Source organism: Lingula anatina, chromosome 4 (genome assembly GCF_051362555.1).
Source record: "Lingula anatina isolate TDL-2025a chromosome 4, LinAna3.0, whole genome shotgun sequence".
NCBI lineage: Eukaryota > Metazoa > Brachiopoda > Lingulata > Lingulida > Lingulidae > Lingula > Lingula anatina.
The window spans coordinates 27,676,585-27,696,874 of record NC_141770.1 but is presented as its reverse complement, the minus strand read 5'-3'; the positions used below and the strand labels follow the sequence as shown (position 1 = coordinate 27,696,874).

The following is a 20,290-nucleotide window of genomic DNA, read 5'->3' as shown; positions in this document are numbered from 1 at the left end:
TTAATTCAGGTGTCATTCTTGATGTGGAGAAAATGTGGGAGGAGTCAGATCCAAGGACACCTCTGATTGGTCTGCTGTCAATGGGCTCTGATCCAACCAACAGCATTGAAGCTCTCGCCAAGAAACACAAACTTGGTACGTATAGCAGCAATTGAAACAAATGATCAGTTTTTGTCCAAATAAAATTTCAGTCTTGAACAATGTTCTCAGACTGTCCACTTTTCCATTTGACAGCTTTGCTGCCTGCTTCCTTGGTCCATAATCCGGAATTAAATTTTTTTTTCTTTGTTTTGTTGATTAGTTACAACTTTTCTTTTCCGCCATTACAGAATGTGGCGCCATCTCCATGGGTCAAGGTCAAGAGGTCCACGCCAGGAAACTTCTGACCAAGCTGATGTCTCAGGGCGGCTGGGCTCTCCTCCAGAACTGTCACCTGTGTCTAGTGTATGTGATGGAGCTACTGGACCTGATGACGGAGACGGAGAACATCCATGAGGACTTCAGGTTGTGGGTGACCACAGAGGTCCATCCTAAATTCCCCATTGGGTTCCTGCAGGTGAGGTTTTTAGAAGTTTTTTCACTGATTTTTCATATTTGTTTCATAATCCTAAGAGTTATATATTCATTGTTACTGATTATTAATCAGAGTTATAAAGAAATATGCAGCATGTAAGATTTGTGTGATTGCTGATTTTACAATGTTAATGATGGAATTGAAATCCAGTTGCAGTAATGAGATCATTGCAGTTTTTAACATTTTTTCCAATTTTTTCCATCTAGATGCCTAAAAATTGCTATGTTCACATTTAGATGTAGATTATTACAAATTTTCTTCCTCTGTTTCCAGATCTCCATTAAGTTCTCCAATGAGCCTCCACAGGGTATCAAGGCAGGGCTGAAGCGTTCCTACGCGGGCTTCACACAGGATTTCTTGGACGTGTCCAACATGCCTCAGTGGAAGCCAATGTTGTACGGTGTCGCCTTCCTTCACACCACAGTACAGGAGAGAAGGAAGTTTGGACCTCTTGGGTGGAATATTCCATATGAGTTCAACACCTCGGACTTTAATGCCAGTGTCCAGTTTGTTCAGAATCATCTTGATGACATGGACATTAAGAGGGTAAGATTTTAATATTTTGATTTTGTTTTACAAGCTTTGAAAGTTATTAGACAGGTCTTTTCTGCTGTGAAATGAATTGCTGTTGATTTTCCTTAATCAAAAGTTTGAGTTAATTATATAAACAATTTTATTTTGATTTTATATCAATATCGTGCATGCATGAGCTAAATATGCACAAAATAGAACGATATTTCTGTATCTGTTTTATTTCTTGTAATGTTTTATACTTTCACAAAACTTACAGATGAAAATGTATTATATTATTATTCCTATTTCTCTTTTCAAGGGAGTAAGCTGGAACACTGTACGCTACATGTTTGGTGAAATCCAATATGGCGGCAGAGTGACAGACGACTATGATAAACGTCTGCTAAATACCTTCTGCCGTGTGTGGTTTGGAGACCACATGTTTGGTGCAAACTTCAACTTCTACAAGGGTTATACCATCCCTAAGTGCACTAAGCTGGATGACTACATGACCTTCATCCAAAACCTGCCCCTGGCTGACACCCCTGAGGCCTTTGGTCTACACCCCAATGCTGACATCACGTAAGTGTGAACACGTCTGACTTTTACAAGAGCATTCATCATTTTGATAACAAAAAAAAGTTTGTGCTTCAGTTTTTCTATGGTTAAAAAAATTCAATATGTAGATGAATACCAAAATTTATTTCTTTTCATTTTTTAACATCAACCTAATGTCTGCAATATTCAGAATTTCACTGTTTATTCCACTGTTACAGATACCAGACTAAGACAGCCAAGAACATCCTAGACTGCATCCTCAGCATTATGCCTAAGGACAGTGGTGGCGGCAGCGGTGAGACTCGTGAGTCTGTCGTGTTCCGTCTGTCAGACGACATGTTGGAAAAACTCCCCAATGACTACATTCCCTTCGAAGTCAAGGCACGTCTGCAGAAGATGGGCGCTTTGCAGCCCATGAATATCTTCCTGCGCCAGGAGATAGACCGCATGCAGAAGGTTATTACAACTGTGCGCACGACTTTGACAGATCTAAAACTGGCAATAGAGGGCACTATTATCATGAGCGAGAGTTTGAGGGATGCATTGGACTGCATGTATGATGCCCGTATACCTGCAGCTTGGAAAAAGGTAAAACCACTTGTTAAACAGGTTGTTTTATTAATGTCATATTATCCAGAAAATCCAATTTGACTGAAAAAAACATTTTTCTTAATTGTTTTAAAATATTGTTATAATATATTTGCATTTCCAGATATACATGCACCCTGTTCTATTTTTTTTTATTTTATTTTTTCATTTATTTATCTATTTATTATAAACACCTAATTGTGTGTTTTGTTTACAGATCTCATGGGAGTCCAGCACACTTGGGTTCTGGTTTACTGAGCTGATTGAGAGAAACAACCAGTTCAGTAACTGGTGCTTTGAAGGACGACCAAACACTTTCTGGATGACAGGTTTCTTTAACCCTCAGGGTTTCCTCACTGCTATGAGACAGGTAATGGCTGGCTGACATGGCTTTAAAGGGTTAATCCTGTACCTTTTGTGTGTTTGATTTGATACCAATACTCAAATCCAGTTGTAGAGATGATTTTCTTGATTAAGAAAAACTTATAAAAAGTTTTTTTCATCAGTAACAGTGGATGATGTAGATGCTTAAATGTGTGAATATTATTATTATTTATTTATTTATTGTTTACTTATTGTTATATATTTATTTTTGTTTGTTCATTTTTATTCACCCATTTTTGTATCTTGTGATTCCAGGAGGTGACCAGAGCCCACAAAGGCTGGGCGCTGGATACAGTCGTCCTCCACAATGACGTCACACGCTACATGAAAGACGACATCAACCAGCCGCCAGCAGAGGGCGTTTACGTCCAGGGTCTCTTCCTGGAAGGTGCATCCTGGGATAGACGTGGCTGCAAACTCATTGAGCCGAAGCCCAAGGTGCTCTACGAGCCCATGCCAGTCATTCACATCTATGCCATTAACAGCACTGGTGGCCATGACCCGCGCATGTATCTCTCGCCAATTTACAAGAAACCAAGAAGAACGGACTTGACCTACATCGCTGAGGTGGAGTTGAAGACGACCCAGAATCCAGACCACTGGATCCTCCGTGGTGTGGCATTGTTGTGTGATGTGAAGTAGAGAGATTGTTGCACAATGACAGCATTGTTCATGGTACTGTCCACGTTAATGCTGTTGTTGTTAATACTGACTGTATTGGTTAATACTGCTGACACTGCTACAAAACTTACATGTAAACTTGTGTATTTCGCATTCAGGAACAAGACTTTTCTCTATGCAGTGGCCATTTTTACTTAGACCCCATGGAGTCTATGTAACATACACGTATTAAGGACATTGAGTAGCTTTGCTTTCTGACAATCAAAAATGTTTTTCTAATAAGTTTTATTAATGTATAATGCAAATGTATCATACACACTTACTGTTTGACATAGTTTGACCCTGTATCAATTTGACGTTGTTCTCGACAGCAGCCATCTTTGAGTTTTTACAAATCACTAATTTTTAAGAACAAATGTATGCTTTGGTACCCAGGAGAGTATATTTGTCCTGATATACCCCTGTAAATGTTTATGTAAACCCCAGTATATAGTACTAGTACAAAACAGAGCAGCCCAGCCATTATAAATTACGATATGTTTTTTTGCCTACCAGGCCCAGTATTTAATTTTCTAAATGTTATCATGTTGTACTGGACTGTAAAAATCAATGGAATTTACCTTTGAGAATCATAATGGAAAATATATTCATATTTCTAATGGAAAGTGACTTTACATTTTTCACAGCTTTCACTTCAGTGAACTCATATTTCCTATAAGCTTTATTTAAGTCCATACAAAATGTGAGGTTGAATTTTCCAGGGTTCTCTCAAAGGAATATAATACTGAATTCTCCGTCTGTATTCGCCAGAGGCTATATTTGTTCCTTCACTTATTTTGATTTCAGAGGTGTTGATTTCTGTGTTGTTTCCTGTCAGAAGTCAAATCTTGTTATGAATTGACAGCATGGCATGGGAGAGTAAAGTAAGCTGAAAAGAATCATTTTTTCATTTAACACTGTCAATATCTGAAAGCCAGATTATGTATATATTTAATTCCCCTATGCAATGTTTGGACCTGGTGAATGGATAAATATTACAGATGATTTTATACATGTTTTAGTGCCGTGTTCTTACTGAAGTGGCCGTGGCTATGTATATGCATAAGGTTATGGTTGCCTGATGTGTTTTTGCTATATATTTACTGGTATATACTTATAAATATACATATACTTAACTGTGATCAATGCCCTACCTTCACTTTTTGCCTGGGTAAACATGATTTATTTACAAAACTTTTAAGTGTCAGTGAATATTTTGCTACTCTTAATTGTAAGTGACTATTGAATTAAAATTTCAAAGTTATATATTCTGCATATTTTAGCTAATATTTAAGAGTATTTTGAATATTTTAAAATTGCTTGCTTTGTATAATGGCAATTTTTTAATCATCCGTCCATTACTTTTTTCATTTATATATTTCTGCAAAGGGATTTACTAAATAAATTTTGTTAGAATTATTGGCTATGTGTTGGTGATTGCACTCATTTGAAAAAAAATCTAAGTATTTATTGGTCTTATTTTCATAACGTGAAAGAGAGACGTACCTGTACTCGGAGACAGAGAGAAACTGAGACATAATTGAGAGGTATATACAACAATATGAAATCTTAACAGAGACAAATACCACCCTCTACCAGATAATCACTAGATATTCACTGATGTGTCTCTGGCTATTTAATGACAGGATTCTCTGCTGTAATAATTGCTTCCATTTGGCCAAAAGTTATAGGGTCACGTTAGAGAAAAGGGCACCTAATTAACCAACAGTCCTGCTAGAGGGTAGACAGTACAGAGGGGGTGATCCGCTGTCAACACCCTCAGCAGAAAGGGTTGAACTAGAACTCTCTAAAAGAAGAGAAAGAAAAGGCCTGCAGATACATTTTACTGTACCTGTATTTCAAATTGCCATTTCTGCTAGTTCTTTTTGTACCCAACGGAGAGGGTTTCTGGCCAAGGAAAAGTATAAATCGAAATAAATAGCAGACCCCCCCCCCCCCCCCCCCACTGTGATCTTGATGGCATCAATCTTCAGCTGCTTGTTCCGGTACCTACGATTATGATTTTAATTATAAAAGGACGGGTTACAATTTGTGGGACTGGTACTTTAACAAAGTCTTTGCCAAATTGCATAATTTAGTCGTTAGTCATCGCATCTTAGACATTCTCAATAAAAAAAAGTAAGAGAATATGAGAAACATATTTTACTCACTGACACCAATAAAAATGAAGACTGACATCGCTATCCAAACAAGGTAATGTTAGCACACACTTTCGCTAATGTGTCATCTTTTCAAACTAATCCACGCGAGACCGACCGACGAACACACAATGATCACAATAATACTAGTTCAATTTTTATCCCTGCAATTATTATTACGTTAACATAACCTGTGACATTTAAAGTGATTTACATTCGCGGTCTCTAAACTGATACTTAATATCAACTTACATGAGTTCAACTATCGAAGTAGGAACAAGTACCTTGCAGTTTGAACTAAATTATAGAATGAATAGAGCCTTTTTTAATATAAGGTCAATACCGTTTACTTTACTTCGGTTGTTAATCATTTGCATCTTACGCAAAAAATGTTCACTGGATTGGTATTTAAATCATGGATAATTGCGATGTTCCATCAAAGAAATGCGTTATTTCACCGCTTTACTGTTAGAATCATAAGTAAGCCTTTCGAAAAGATTTCCTGGTAACAAATTGTGGTACTGATAGTTGGGATTAAATACGCGTTTTAAAAACGGATTTGAAAGCACTTCAGATGAGGGAGATCTGGTTGAATTAAATCACTTTCTAAATCATTTGACCCCGTTTAAACGTACAATATTCCAGGCAAACTTTCGCTTGCAGCATTTCAATGCTTCCCTGGGTTTTATAAAGGAATACAACATTCTGCTTATGGAACAACCCACCGAAAGTCTTTTAATGAACCCAGCTTAAAATATTTGGGAAGAATAGGGTAGAGCTGCATACAGAAGAAACCCCGCCCTGCCAATTTTAATTTTAATTGTTAAAACAACAGTTGAGTCGAGCTTTTATCCAAGAACAGAACAGAATCCCGATCAAAGATTGGTGGCATTAGTGACTGCATGGTCTTGTCGTTTTGAGGACAGGTGTATAGCTTCTAGGACTTTCCTGTTCACTGTCAATCATCTCGGGGGTTTTTTTCAATTTTGGGACCATGTGATACTTTGTGTCCGGGTTGTTCCTCATGTTGACATAATGCTAACTTGCTGTCTCTCTTATTAACTGAATATATCGCACCGCATACCGTTATGGTTTTTCATAATCCATCAGTAGAAATGAGTGTTATTAGAGCATGAAAAGAATTTTCCTCAACTGTGCTGTTTTTTTTTATTTTAAAACTATCTTTTGAAAATAACAACGCCTGTATTTACATTTTCTTTTTATGTGATGCTTTATGTGAAATTTATTGGAATGGAGATGAACAAACACAGACTAAAATATGGATTTAATAAATTTACACAGTGGATATTACGACATTTGCCATACTGATAATTTGGAAACATTTCATTATATCTAATAATCTCAGTCTTTGATTATTACTCAAAATATGACATTACCAAACCTGACTTGTACCACAAAATTCAGACTTCAAGGTCGTACCTGTACTGTGAGATAAAGCACGTCCCAGGGTTTAAATTTGATATTGGGCGGAGCTGAAGTAACGTTACAGTCCAACATCGCAATGACTGTTTAAGAGTCCACCCATGTAAATTTTTACTTGTGTATTGGTGCCACATGAATAATATGAAGAGAGCAGGGAGAGCACCTTCCACGACCAACCTAACGTTACTGGGTGACTTATTGTAATGGTAATAATTAAGAATAAAATGCATATTAAATCTTACCAATGTCATCATAAAAGGTTGATAAAGCATTTTTCAAATGTGCTTAAGATGCGTTTAAACTGCGTTTAAATAATCCCCTGTTTGGATGTCTTTAATGTTCAAATGGCGTTTCTTCTAAACCCTTGGTACACATATTCTTGCACCCATTTGGTCCTTGTATCACTATATAGATACGAATGTCTTTTATAACTAGTTTAACAAGCCGGTAAATAATATCGTAATGTTTTGCTTTCTATGCTGAAATATATTTTTACAATTCAAATCCGCATACCTTCTACTAATCTATGTGACAGATGTAAATGTTTAAATGAATTAAATATATATGTCTCAAAAGAAGGCGCCTGATAAATGTCTGCTATAAAATGCAACAATGTCGTTACCAATAAAGCAGTGTCTTAGAGTCAAGAATTTTGAAAAAAAACTTACCTGGTAAAAAGCACCGGGAATCTTATGAAACGATTGGTTTACACACGGAAATAAATTGTAAAAATGAATTTGTGAGCACGTGCAAGCAAGTATTTCGTATAAATAGCGGTTTAGACGTCGTTCTCGTTGTCAAAAAGCAAGTCATTCCTTTCCAATAGTCTACACGTGGACCAAGGTCCTACTGTCACTGAAGATGAAGTCAGCTGCGCTGGTACTGCTTATTGTTGTCGGAATGGTTTTCACTGTTTTGGGACAAGACGATCTCACACCCGAGCAGATTATTAAGGCTGTGATGGGTAAACCGCCTCCCTACTGGAAAGTGATGTTTGCTTTGGACAGCAGCGGCAGCATCAGCGACAAAGAATGGTTGGCTAGCAAATCATCGTGCGGGGTGAGATACATTGTCTGACTTTGGTTAAAGACGTAACTCTAAGATCGGCTGAATGTGATCAGAAATGGAATATTTAATGTGCACTTCCTTTCCTGACAACACCCATTGCTGATATCAAGTCATCAAATCATATTTATATTGCAATATGTGAAACAAAAATAAATATTTGAAAATAACTTTGCATATAAAGATAAAAATTGATCTGTGTAGTAATGTTATTCATAAGTAAAATTTTAAAACTGTTAACTTTGTAAGCTATAACTGACAGCGTTCCTGTGAAAGCTTCCATCCCAACACTTGGGAATTCATCAGTCACACTGAAGTTATGTACACAGTATGGTGAACCGTTTAGTGAGAACTGTTCACTGCAACACTGCTCCAGATGTGAAACAGGCTGTGCCCCCCTCCCTTGTTTAAGCCCCCTTTATACTGGACGGCGTCCTTTCTGCGTCCAGCAGTACGGCCCCATTTGAGAGTTAAAACATTATAATACTCTACGTGCCGACAAATGGCCGATCATTGAGCATTCATTCTGATACAAAATCAATGCTCGTGCCTCCTTATTAAGACCACAGCGATGCCAAATTTCATGGTCGCAGAAAGGACGCAGAAAGGAGGCCGTCCAGTGTAAAAAGGGTATTAGTGAAGATCTTTGGGGCCGAATGTAGATACATACCTAGGGATGTTATGTGACCGTGGCGATATGATGATCACTGAAGCCTGTCCATTTAGCCAAGCTTCAGTGAAGATCGAGGGCAACCTCGAGCCTCTACCCAAAAATATCTCGCTTCACTCGACATTTTTGCGTAGCGTCTCTCGGAAAACTCTGATTTAACTATGATGTAGTCTAGAATTTCACGACTACATCTTGGTTAAATCAGTCGAGGTCTCTTAAATGTTGGAAGTCAAAAACAGATTGATCATGTGACTTTCTTGGTATCAAGAGATTAGTGACGTTGCTTGCGTTATATATCTACCAGTAGACAAATTTAAAATCTCTCACACTCTTAAAAAAAATAGCATAAACATTTCACGTTTAACAATTATTATTTATAACTTTATTACACTAAGTCATATCATATCGGTATGGTTTGGAAACGGGAATTAGTTTACATTTAAGCCACACGTGCATATAAATTATTTGTAAATTTATAACTTTTTAACGAGGGTTGTGTTATTTACCTTTTGATTTTAAGCTGTTCATTCTTCCTCTTTATCAGATATATCGGTAAAAATAAAATATATTCCCCATTTGAACTTGTAATTACATGTAGCATGCTCCATGCTCTGAAAACCAATACATGTATATTCCGAAACCGCCACGTAGTAAAAAATGTCACCAAAACGTAGAATTATTACTCCTGTGGACTTGAAATGAACATCCGTTTGATTTTGATTGTATTCCGTAACCGCCTCGTCGTCAGAAATAACAATAAAAACTAGAATTATTACTCCCGTGAACTTGAAATAAACATCCGTTTGACTATATTCCGAAACTACCTCGTTGTCAGAAATATCACCAAAAAGTAAATTTCTTTCTCCTTTGCACTTGAGAAAAATTAGTTTGACTATATTCCGGTCCGACGCTCCTTGTTTATCAGAAATGTCACTTAAAAGTAGAGGTTTTGCCTTCTGCAGCAGGCCCAGCTAGGTGCGGCTCAGTTGAGAAGCGTGCGGTCAGTGTCGACGATTGATTTAATACTTTTCACGCCAGTTGAACGTCCATGACAAGTATTTAGCAAAAATTGACCAAATTGGTCAGACATTACGTAAGAATTTGGTGGGAGGTGACCAGCGCACGTGGACGAGTTTATTTCATATAACATAGAGCGTGATATAGGGTCACTTTATTCGGTTTTAGGGGTGTTTTAGGATGAAATGACTGTATTTTTTCTCGGTATGTATGTCAAATATGTCGCTGACGCTCGTGGTGTTATGGCATATATCGCTCGGGTGACAGTGTATTATCTCACACATAAATCTTTGTAGAATGACACTGTTATTGGGAAACCGCTCTTAATTAATTTGCTTTTTGTGTCCTCATTTGTAATTTGTAAGGGGAATACAATATATGCGGATATATACTGTACATCTACATGCATAACTTAATGGTGCAACTTGTAACTAAATACACGATACAGATTCAAATAAATTATGTTTAAGGACCTTATAGAAATCATCAGCAAAACCCCTGGTCCGAACAGTATTGGCCCCACAAAACACAGACTTGGCCTGGTACGCTTCTCTGACACGGACGTCGACGTGACAAAGGTCTTCCACAAACTGGGGACTATCATCAATCGTGATGCTCTTGATCTGGTTCCGAAAGAGGGTAAGGTCAGCGTGTTTGTAAATGATACTTTTAATTATATTAGTGAAGGGCAGAAACCACCAATTAATTTCCCATTGACGACCATACTAAGAAATGCCTGCAACACTGCATGAACAAAATTACTCTGTGAAACATTTCCCATGACAGCAGACACACTGACATAACTCCCAATGGCAAAAAAATGTACTGTCATCAGACTTTCTTGCTTACCGGCATCACTTGAACATGTGCGCCCCTCTGTTTGTAAACAAACCACTGCACCACTCACAGTCAGTAGCCCCTTCCGCCAGAGGTCTCACGACTGCACCGCACCTGAGCCTGGTCCTGAAAATAAAACTGGCAGTAGGCCTAGTATACACCCTAGCCTGCTAGTTGATACCAAAACTAACCCTAGCAACACACAAGAAATACCAGGAAAAAAAATGAAAAAAAAAGCAATCATTATCTCTCACTGAACTACATTTGCTGATTGGCTGATTTAGTGGTTTCTGCCCTGAGTATCGCTCATCACATAAATCAACTACAGTCCCGGACACACAAGCACTTGATCACAGACGCATACACACGCTGGCAAACACACATGCACATATAATACATACATACTGTACATATATATATATATATATATATATATATATATATATATATATATATATATATATATACATACAATCACGGACACACCACACACACGCACACACACACACACACACACACGCACGCACGCGCGCGCGGAGATACACAAATACATACACAATCACACATACTGCCATAAGCACGTGTACATACATCAATATACATGCACTGTAGCAAACACTGTTTTTGCTTTAATGCATTTTATGCATAGCATTTATTTCTCAAATAAAAAAGCTTTTTAAAAATAAATGATTGTAAAATTTTAAATAATTGATTTTTTAAAAAAATTAAAAGCCAAGATCGAATAGGCTATTAGAAATAAGTTATTGCTGCAACAGTACATTAAAGTTGGTTTTATAAAACTATTAGATTAGTGATATTTGGAAATATTTACTTACAGAATTAGAAAAGATTCGTTATAGCATCTTTCGCCATATTTACACAGGTATCTTCACGTATACAAAGAGGGCTTTGGAGTTGTGTGACGGCGAACTCGGTGCCGCTGGTAAACGCCTGGTGGTCATATACACTGATGGAAAACATACGGTTGGTGAGCCTGATAAGCCTGATAAGGGAGACCCGGTGAAAAAGGCAGAGGCCATGAAAAAGAAAGGTTTGTACTTCAAGATCAGGATCCGGTTTCAAAAAAAAAAAAAAAAAAAAAAAAAAATCAGTGTTCCCTGGCTGAGAAATTAGTTACCAAGGTTACATTGTCACGTGGTTGAGGGCCATGTTTAAGATAAGTGTATACACTTAACATGTTTTACCCTCTTTAAATAAAGTTTATTATTATTATTATTATTATTATTACCCTATCAGGAACAGTGTAACAGCTCTCTCATAGAAATCCTAGTCACTTAAGCCAGGGAACTGACTTAGACTGGGTTCCCACACATAGATCGATCCATCTGGATCGATCTAACTCCCAGGGGAGTCTCACTAAATTGTCATCAACTAACCGGCTTAAATGTCTGTCACACCCACCAAATCAGCTAGGGGGTAAAGATAATTACCCCCTAACAGCTTTACTAGGCGTGACAAGTTGACAGCAATTTAGTGAGACTCCCCAGGGAGATAGATCGATCCAAATGTCTGTGGGAATGGTCTCTTAAATTTGTTTTCTTTTTTTACACTGGGGCCAGGTTACCTTTCAAATTAACAGACTTTTTGAACATTAAAGAGTGAGATATTAATAAAAAAGTAGTTCATTCATTTAAAAGTAATTTTGCCTTTACCTATATTCGTCAATTACATAAACTACTCTGTCATTTCAGGAATAATTATTTGTGTCGTTGCTGTTGGTAACAATCCTAACATGAAGCAGATCAATGAGATGGCATCGTCTATTTTGATCGACGGAAAGCTTAGGAAGTGTGTCCTTAAAAAAGGCGCAAAACCTTGAATCCACGACTTGACAAGTTCTGTGCCCCGCAGAAGCGTTGTCACAGACAGTTTCAGTTAGTCTGTTGCAGTGTATCACATGGTGTAGATGCAGGACTTTACTGATGGAACTCTGATCTGGTACAAAACAAGACACCCGACGAATTTATTTGAACATATTGATTTCAGCCAAAACGGTTCCTTTGCCAATAATCATGTTAGCATGCTCAGTGTAGGCATATGTATATATACTTCTAAAAAGTACACATATGATAGTGTTATTTGCATATTGATAAAAAAAATCGATGAGTCATACTCCATAGCTCTGAAATGATATTTGCGATAAAAATAAATCCTGATGCATATACAACACTGGATTTCATTTTTCAGCGAAAAGGAGATAAAGACGGTTTGAATTGTGATTGCCAACTCGTTAAGCCTATTAAGGGGAGACCGGGGCTAATTGGACCCCAGGGTAAGTTGGCCTCCCATCAAGTCTCTTTAATAAAGTTACTTTAAAATGCTAAATTATTTCATTTGGACTCGCTGCCGACGCTTTCTTAGCACTATTGGATACGGTCACTTTACAAAATGATGTGATCAATTCTTTTACCCCATAGTTACTTTGTCATAAATTGATGGGGGACAACTTACCCCGGGGTCCAACTAGCCCCGGTCTCCAGCTATACATTACACAATGATCGTGCTTATAATAATAATAATAATAATAATAATAATAATAATAATAATAATATATTTCTTAAAAACCGCACTACACTACCGTCTCAGTGCTGTTTACTAATAAAATTATCAGAATTAAAAGTAATTATATAAGTAATGAAAGCTGAGGTGAATAAAACAATTAAAATGATTAATGCTGGTTGTAATAGTAATAGTCTAAACAATAAAAAGGTAGATAGATAAGTTAAAATTGCCCAAGTGGGCCAAAATAATGATTTTCCGTTTCTTTTATGTAAAATTCTTATTTACATATTAATGCAAGAAAATAAAATAGAACACCTCCCGTTTATTCACCGCCCCACGTGCTTGGTTATTTTATAATTATTGAAAATAACGATGTTTCAGAACTTTTGGCTGAGTGCATAGTGCTTACCCTCGGCAAGTATAGTCTGACTTTGATAAGTGTTATTTACAAACCTAATAAGAGAAGTGTCATCGACACATTTAAAGGCGTCCGTGGATGTTTTGAGGTCGTTGATCGTAGTCACAAGTACAGGGCCAAGCTTTGTAATTTGTGGTACTCCTGCATTAATGGTACCGGTGGCACATTCTGACTGATTACTCTTTATTTTTTCACACTGCTTCCTCTCTGTGACATTGAATACTTGTCACCCGAAGAGGTTTGTTGGTTTGATTTATCAATTAGACGATTTCATGTATTGTTAATGGAATATTGTCGCATTCATAAAAATCATCATAATGACTTTTCGTGCTTTTTGATTTGTATTTTAATGACTCTTTGTGACCTTGTTTTAATTTGGTTTACTGCCTGTAAAAAAGTGACAAAGTACCAGCATTATAAAGAAACAGGGGTTCCTCGCTAAATTGTTTCAGCTTAAACGGCTTAGATGTCTGGCACGTCTACTGAAGCTGCTAAACGATAATTAATTACCCTATAGCAGCTTCAGCAGGCGTGTCAGAAATCTAAGCCGTTCAATTTGATTGCAATTTAGTAAGAATCCCCTTGGAGATAAATCGATAGTACTACAGTACGACAGGGTCTGGGAATGGTCCCTAAAGCACGTTCCACGGTTTTGATGTGGGGTGGAGATGGAATGATAAACTTAATCAACACAATAACTGTTCAAGTCCGCCCTCGTGAATGTTTTCGACTGTGCCTTGTCTGCAAAACGAATAAGTTGAAGAGTGCAAGGACAACCAGGCGTAGACACCTTCCAAGAATTACTTAAAATTAATCTGTGACTTTGTGTTATAATGAGAATAACCATGAATAAATTACATAATAAATCTTACCGATTTAAGAGCTTGTCCACGAGAGAACCAGCCCAGGGTGGCAAGGTGGGGGTCAGCGGATTTCAACCAAATTTGTTGTATGGAGGCATATTAGGAAGTTATTAATGAGTTAGGAAGGAATCCCAAAAATATCCTTTCTTCAGAGAATTATAGCCTATTATAAGTCATGGCTTATGTAGCCTCTTTGAGATTCCATTTTTACCTTGGAAAAATAATGATATATTTTGTGTAAATTAAACAAAAATGGAGAAAACTAAAAAATATTAGACCTTACAATCATTGAAAACAATCATTTGTCTTGCCACAGATATATGTAGAATTCAGATAAGACCCTGCTTGGGCGAGCCACACCCATTTATAACACCCCTCCCCCCAAAGTCCAATTTTGATACTACCATCTTTAATTGCATATATCTCCATCTTCACAGGGTTTACAGCTATAAAACTGCATGAATATTTTAGGCAGATATGGATCATTCCAAATCAAGTTTCAAAAGTTACTGCTGTATTAAAACAGGTACTGAAAAATACCTCCAAAGTTGGCCATTTTTAAGGCAAAAAATCGTGGTGGATTCATTCAAGTCTATGTAGACAATGGGTTTGATTAATTTATTAAACCATTTTGCTCTACAATGATGTTACTAAATTAATAGGGCTGGAGAACATGGAAAGTGGGTGCGTACAAATGAATATCAGGTCAGTAGGTCAAGGTCACTGGGCTTCATATTTGTAAATTGCCATATATGGACTTCTTAATTTATATGGACAAAAAGTTTAGAGGAAATAAATCATAGATTCTGTTACTTTGGATAGGCACTGGCAATTAACTTGAGAGTTTACAAGATAATTTTAATATATATATATATTTTTTAATATCATCAATTTGGTGAATACAAATTAAAATCTTAGTTTAGTAGCGATTTCTTTTTGGTGCAATATTTATCATATAGAGATCAGGATATGCCATAGTATTTATGATAGCAAAGCCAGAACAAATCTTTTTTAATTATCAACAGTTTTTTTTAATCATCCACACCACTTTTTGGTGACTATTTATGAGCATACAGTAACTAAAAAATTATTAAATTTAGTTTATTGTTGTCTCAGATGAATAATTACAAATAATAAAAAAAATCACAAAATTATAATATAGCAATACATGCAAAGCAGTGCAACATTAGTTGTGATCATTACAAACTATATCATAATGTAGCAAAACAAGATAATTTTCTATTCAAAAAGCAAAACTAACACAACCGCAAAATATATCCTGGTGTTATGAAACATCTTTGCAGTTTTGTATCAAACATTACAGCTCATAACATCAAAGTTTTTAATACATTCAAAAATAACTGCCGATTTTTTCTTCCTGAATAGTCTATAACCCTCTTTACTGACATTTCAATCTCATCTTCATGCTCACAAATGCTAGGTTCTGCTGGCCTGTTTCTTGTGCCCTTCTAAACTCCTTCAGTAAAAACTCCTTTACTTTATTTGAATATAGTTTCAAAGGTTTAGATGACTTTATAGCTCATCCATTGTGTAACTCAGTGAGATATTCAAGAGGGTGGAGTTCTCTCACAGCTGATGTGCTTTAAGTTTTTCTTTAGTCAGATTGTTGGCCCACTAGACTTTAATTTGATCAAAAGCTGTTTTTTTTTTTTTTTGGCACATTTCATAACTGTGGTCTAAAAAAGGACCTTACAAATACTCTTCAGTCTTAGTAGCAAAAGATTTCAGAGAAAACTTCTCTGGACAAGAAAAAATTTCCCTGTTTGTGATCTTGCTTGGTATAGTCCCAGTTGGCATATTTGCCTCAGAAAAACCCAAATTAACTTTAACATCAGTATCACTCATGTTAAAACTGCTCAAGGAAGGGAGACACCTTTTCTCATGTTGTAGGAATCAAGAAAGCTAAATTGTTGTAATTGGACACTCCAGTCCACGCAGGTTTGGAAGATGTTTTTTCTAGCTGGATGTAGAAAATGGCTCCAACTGCAGAAACTAGGGCCTCATGCCTCTCCTCAGCATTTGTTATATTGTGGCTTTCATTTATATACATGCCTTTCTACAACAGCCGTCATTTCCACACTAGGTCTAGTTCCTGCAAGACTTTGGACTCTTTTGCTGACCATAAGATCACTGTGTGTCAAATAACACTTCTCAAATATGCCTGAAATATAAATATAGCTTACTATAGACACATGAAAACACTTATCTGAAAGTTAATTGATACATTGATGAAAAATAAATTATTATCCCATTTGTCCATGTTTTATAAGTAAGGCATGGTTTCGAATATTAATTATGAGCCTAGCAATTTTGCCAAGACCAGCCCTAGCTTCAATCTAATTCCAATTGTTACCCTTAAATTTATTTTACCCAAGTACCATTAAACCTACATAAATACCCACACAAATATAGCTTAAAAGATAAAATTATCACAGGTCCTTAGGCTGCAATTTCATTATTTGAAAGGGGGCATTTTTCTTTTTTAAAAAATGGACCGTTTACCATTAAAAAATTACACCTAGATCATTTTTCTGAGTGAACTTTTTTTCTGGATTTTAGCCTGTATTAAAATACAAACAAACCCGTTTCTTACCTGAACCAGGTGGCATCAGTATATTCAAATGGCTTTTTGTCTACACTGACATCTGCAAGTTAATCCCATGACATATTTCGTAATAGGCTCGTTTTCCCCTGTGTGGATGGTTTCCAGCACAAACCAAGCCCATACCCCAGTGCTGGTCACATGGTGTAACCCATTTATTCTCCCAAAGATACTTGAAAAAGTCCAATTGCTGTCATCGGATACAAAAGAATTCACACCTGACAAGAATCAGTTTGCTTTCGTAACTCACGCTGTTTTGCTTCACGTAAACGCGACGAAGATGACTGTTAATATCTCTGTTGCAATTTTTCAATACACTACATGTTTTTTTATATCTGTAGACAGAGTATAAACCACATGATATACGACTTCGTTGAGGAATATTTGTAAACAGTCTGCGATTTCCGCCATGTTGGATAATGACGTTGTGTTGTTCTGACGTTAGTACATTAGTTTCACATGATTTTAAAATGTGTTAGATGCTTGTTTTAACCAGAAAAAAATTAGAATAGGTAAAATGAAAATAAAAAGTTCAACTAACAGTGTTTTAAACCATTCGTTGACTTGAAAGAGATAGCTGAAGTTCAGTGCACCGATATATGTGTTCGGATATATTTACGAAAAATGAAGAAATTAGGTCATGTTCTATCTGTTACAACGGACAAGTTGTAGAACAGCAGTAAGTTTTGATTTCATGTATAAATAGATTAATGAGTTATCTGTTAGTCCTGAACACGCTTTACCCTAAAGACCTGTGAAGATGAAGATATTGTCAAAAATAGAAGAGGGGTGTTCAAAGCATGTTGTTTGTAGGCCTGAGAAAAACGCTTGGTTTGTTACTATGGAAACAAAGAGAGTGGAAAAAGTGTATATCATTTTAATCCCCTATCTTTAGGTTATAATATATCACCAAACTAAATCATTTGGTGACACCTGTATAAACTTTAAGGCCAATCAATATAACCCTGTTTTTCAGAAGAATTTTTGGTTGATAAACCCCCCAAATTGTCACTGGCCATATCTCTGTAAGTAGGGATTTTTTTCAGGAAATATTGCAGCCTCAGATTTTGTTCATATAAAGGTTCAAACACACCAAATATGATGTAAATCCGTTCACCCCCACCTTGCCGCATTTTCTACATTTGGTTTGGTTTTCTCGTGGACACACACTTAACATATAAGGTTGATAAATCATTTTGCAATCTACATTAATGCATTGCTCTCTACGCCGAAGCATTTCATTGCAATTCAAATCCGCATACTCTCTACTAACATACGTGAAAGCTGCCACTGATGCTGAAGGCAGTAGCACTGATACTGCTAGTTGTTGTCGGAATGGGACAAGAAGCTCTGACACCCGACCAGATTATCAAGGTTCTGATGAGTAAATCTCCTCCCTACTGGAAAGTGATGTTTGCTTTGGACAGCAGTGGTAGCATCAGCCTCGGGGAATGGTTGGATAGTAAATTATTGTGCAGGGTGAGATACCGTGACTTTGGTGAAATACGCAACTCTAAGTTCGGCTCATTGTGTATTTAGAAATGGTAGCTACCTGGTATAATGTGGATTCTTCCTCTCCTGTTATTTTCTTTACGCACTCACTACTGATATTAATTAGTCAAAACACATTTATATTATAATATGTGAAACAGAAGTAATTATTTAAATAACTGACCTTTATTTAGATTGTCGGTCGCACTGAAAACGAAGTGAATATGCTTCCCCAAGTGAAACGCACATCAAGCTTAAACACCCCTTTGCTGCTCGAGGGGGGTTTCATTCCGTTAATCTGACTTTATTCAGAGAGTGTAAATTTTTATAACAGTGCTTTTTATTCCAGATACCATATCTAACATACCAACGCTCCTTACCCATTCATAGCTGCCAATTGCTAACATTAAAGGTGAAACTTATATCTAAATAACTGATATAAAGTAAAATAAATTTTGTTTTAGGACATCATAAGAATCATTAACAACACCCCTGATCCCATCAGTATAGGCCCCCAAAAACACAAGCTTGGCCTGGTACGCTTCTATGACACCGAGGCGACAAAGGTCATCCACAAACTGGGGACCATACTGCCATCTGATATTGATACTTCTTCTACCCTGGTGTCGAAAGTAGGTAAGGAAGACAATTTTGTAATTGTTACTGTAAAATACATTACTGAATATCTCTCATCACGTGTACTCCAGTCACTGACACACAAACGCTAGTTTTAACATACATACATACAAACATATATTCATACATACAGAAATGCACACGTTCGGATACACGCGCACGCACCCCTACAGCTAAAAACGTGTGCATGCATTAATTTAAATACACTGTAACTAACGCAGTTTTTGTTTTTGTGCAAAGTATTAAGCATTAAGCATTATTAAGTATTAAGCATTTCAGAATTAAAATTCTCAAACCATGCAGTTTGGTATCAGTTATTACATATTGTAAGAAAGAAAATGGATTACTTGAAAATTCAAAAAACAATAATATCAATAAGTCAATAAAATAGCTAACACAGTACGTATATTTCTGCTTTAGTGAAAATAAAAATAGCAACATTAAATGAAATTATTTATTTACGGAATTAGATAAGGTTCGTTAAAGCATCCTTCACCATATTCACAGGAAGTTTGACACATCCAGCTAAAGGGTTGGAGTTGTGTGAAAAAGAGCTCGGTGTCGCTGGTAAACGTCTGGTCTTTATATTCACTGATGGAAAACATACGACCGGTGAGGTAAACCCTGTGGCCAAGGCAAAAACCATGAAGAAGAAAGGTTTGTACTTCAAGGCTAATTTTAAATTAACGGAATCTGTAAATATTTAAAGCGCGGCATATCAATAAAACAGGAGTTAGTTCATTAAAATATAATTTTGCCTTTCTCTACATTCGTCTATTACATAAACTACTTTGTTATTTCAGGAATAATTATTTGTGTTGTTGCTGTTGGTCAGAAACTCTACATGAAGCAGATCTACGAGATGGCATCGTCAATTTTGCACAAGGGAACACCTAAGAAATGTGTTCTCAGAGTAGGTGCGGAACCTCCGTATGATCCATTAATCGACTTGTTCTGAGACCTGCAGGGAGCGTTGCCATAGAAACAACTTTCCTTCAGCCAACCTGTTGCTTAATATTACGGGCTGTATAATCAGTTCCGTTCACTTTTGATGCATAAATTGGAACTGTGCATCACATGCTTTGGATTCAGTTTGACTGTATTGATGAAACTATGTGCTGACAAAAATTGACACGTTTATTTGAATGTCTTGATATCGACCAAAGCGGTTTCTTGGCCAATAGTTATGTAAGCATGTTTATTTATATTTCAATAAAAAAGGAGCAAAATTGTGATTTCCAGCACGTTAGGCCAATTATACATTTAGC

The 20,290-nt window shown here is 36.6% G+C and overlaps 3 protein-coding genes and 2 long non-coding RNA genes across 9 annotated transcripts in view; 4 read left to right on the top strand and 1 right to left on the bottom strand.

The window, feature by feature from the left end:
- The window catches only part of LOC106169088 (dynein axonemal heavy chain 5), a 60,828-nt gene extending 56,132 nt beyond the window's left edge, over positions 1 to 4,696 (top strand). For all 5 annotated transcript variants that reach the window (XM_087010972.1, XM_087010973.1, XM_087010975.1 and 2 more), the window contains 7 exons: positions 10 to 135; positions 330 to 556; positions 848 to 1,120; positions 1,407 to 1,669; positions 1,864 to 2,233; positions 2,451 to 2,603; positions 2,873 to 4,696. In XM_087010972.1, coding sequence (XP_086867098.1) covers positions 10 to 135; positions 330 to 556; positions 848 to 1,120; positions 1,407 to 1,669; positions 1,864 to 2,233; positions 2,451 to 2,603; positions 2,873 to 3,259 — 1,799 coding nt within the window. In that variant the 3' untranslated portion in view covers positions 3,260 to 4,696. The remainder of the gene's footprint in view (positions 1 to 9; positions 136 to 329; positions 557 to 847; positions 1,121 to 1,406; positions 1,670 to 1,863; positions 2,234 to 2,450; positions 2,604 to 2,872) is intronic.
- A 2,997-nt stretch (positions 4,697 to 7,693) lies between these two features.
- LOC147762697 (uncharacterized) lies at positions 7,694 to 12,955 on the top strand. Its single transcript, XM_087010244.1, has 4 exons — positions 7,694 to 7,938; positions 10,102 to 10,270; positions 11,352 to 11,519; positions 12,181 to 12,955. Exons 1-4 carry the CDS (start codon positions 7,741 to 7,743, stop codon positions 12,306 to 12,308), a joined length of 663 nt encoding a protein of 220 aa, XP_086866370.1. The 5' UTR covers positions 7,694 to 7,740; the 3' UTR covers positions 12,309 to 12,955.
- A 2,406-nt stretch (positions 12,956 to 15,361) lies between these two features.
- LOC147762696 (uncharacterized) lies at positions 15,362 to 18,071 on the bottom strand. Its single transcript, XR_015334085.1, has 2 exons — positions 16,887 to 18,071; positions 15,362 to 16,454 (listed from the first exon to the last, which is right to left on the bottom strand). It is a non-coding gene; the product is annotated as an uncharacterized LOC147762696 (long non-coding RNA).
- On the top strand, positions 18,072 to 19,538 carry LOC147762695 (uncharacterized). Its single transcript, XM_087011503.1, has 3 exons — positions 18,072 to 18,374; positions 18,851 to 19,018; positions 19,530 to 19,538. Exons 1-3 carry the CDS (start codon positions 18,189 to 18,191, stop codon positions 19,536 to 19,538), a joined length of 363 nt encoding a protein of 120 aa, XP_086867629.1. The 5' UTR covers positions 18,072 to 18,188.
- LOC106169086 (uncharacterized) lies at positions 19,368 to 20,290 on the top strand. The gene is made up of 2 exons (XR_015334213.1): positions 19,368 to 19,679; positions 19,826 to 20,290. It is a non-coding gene; the product is annotated as an uncharacterized LOC106169086 (long non-coding RNA).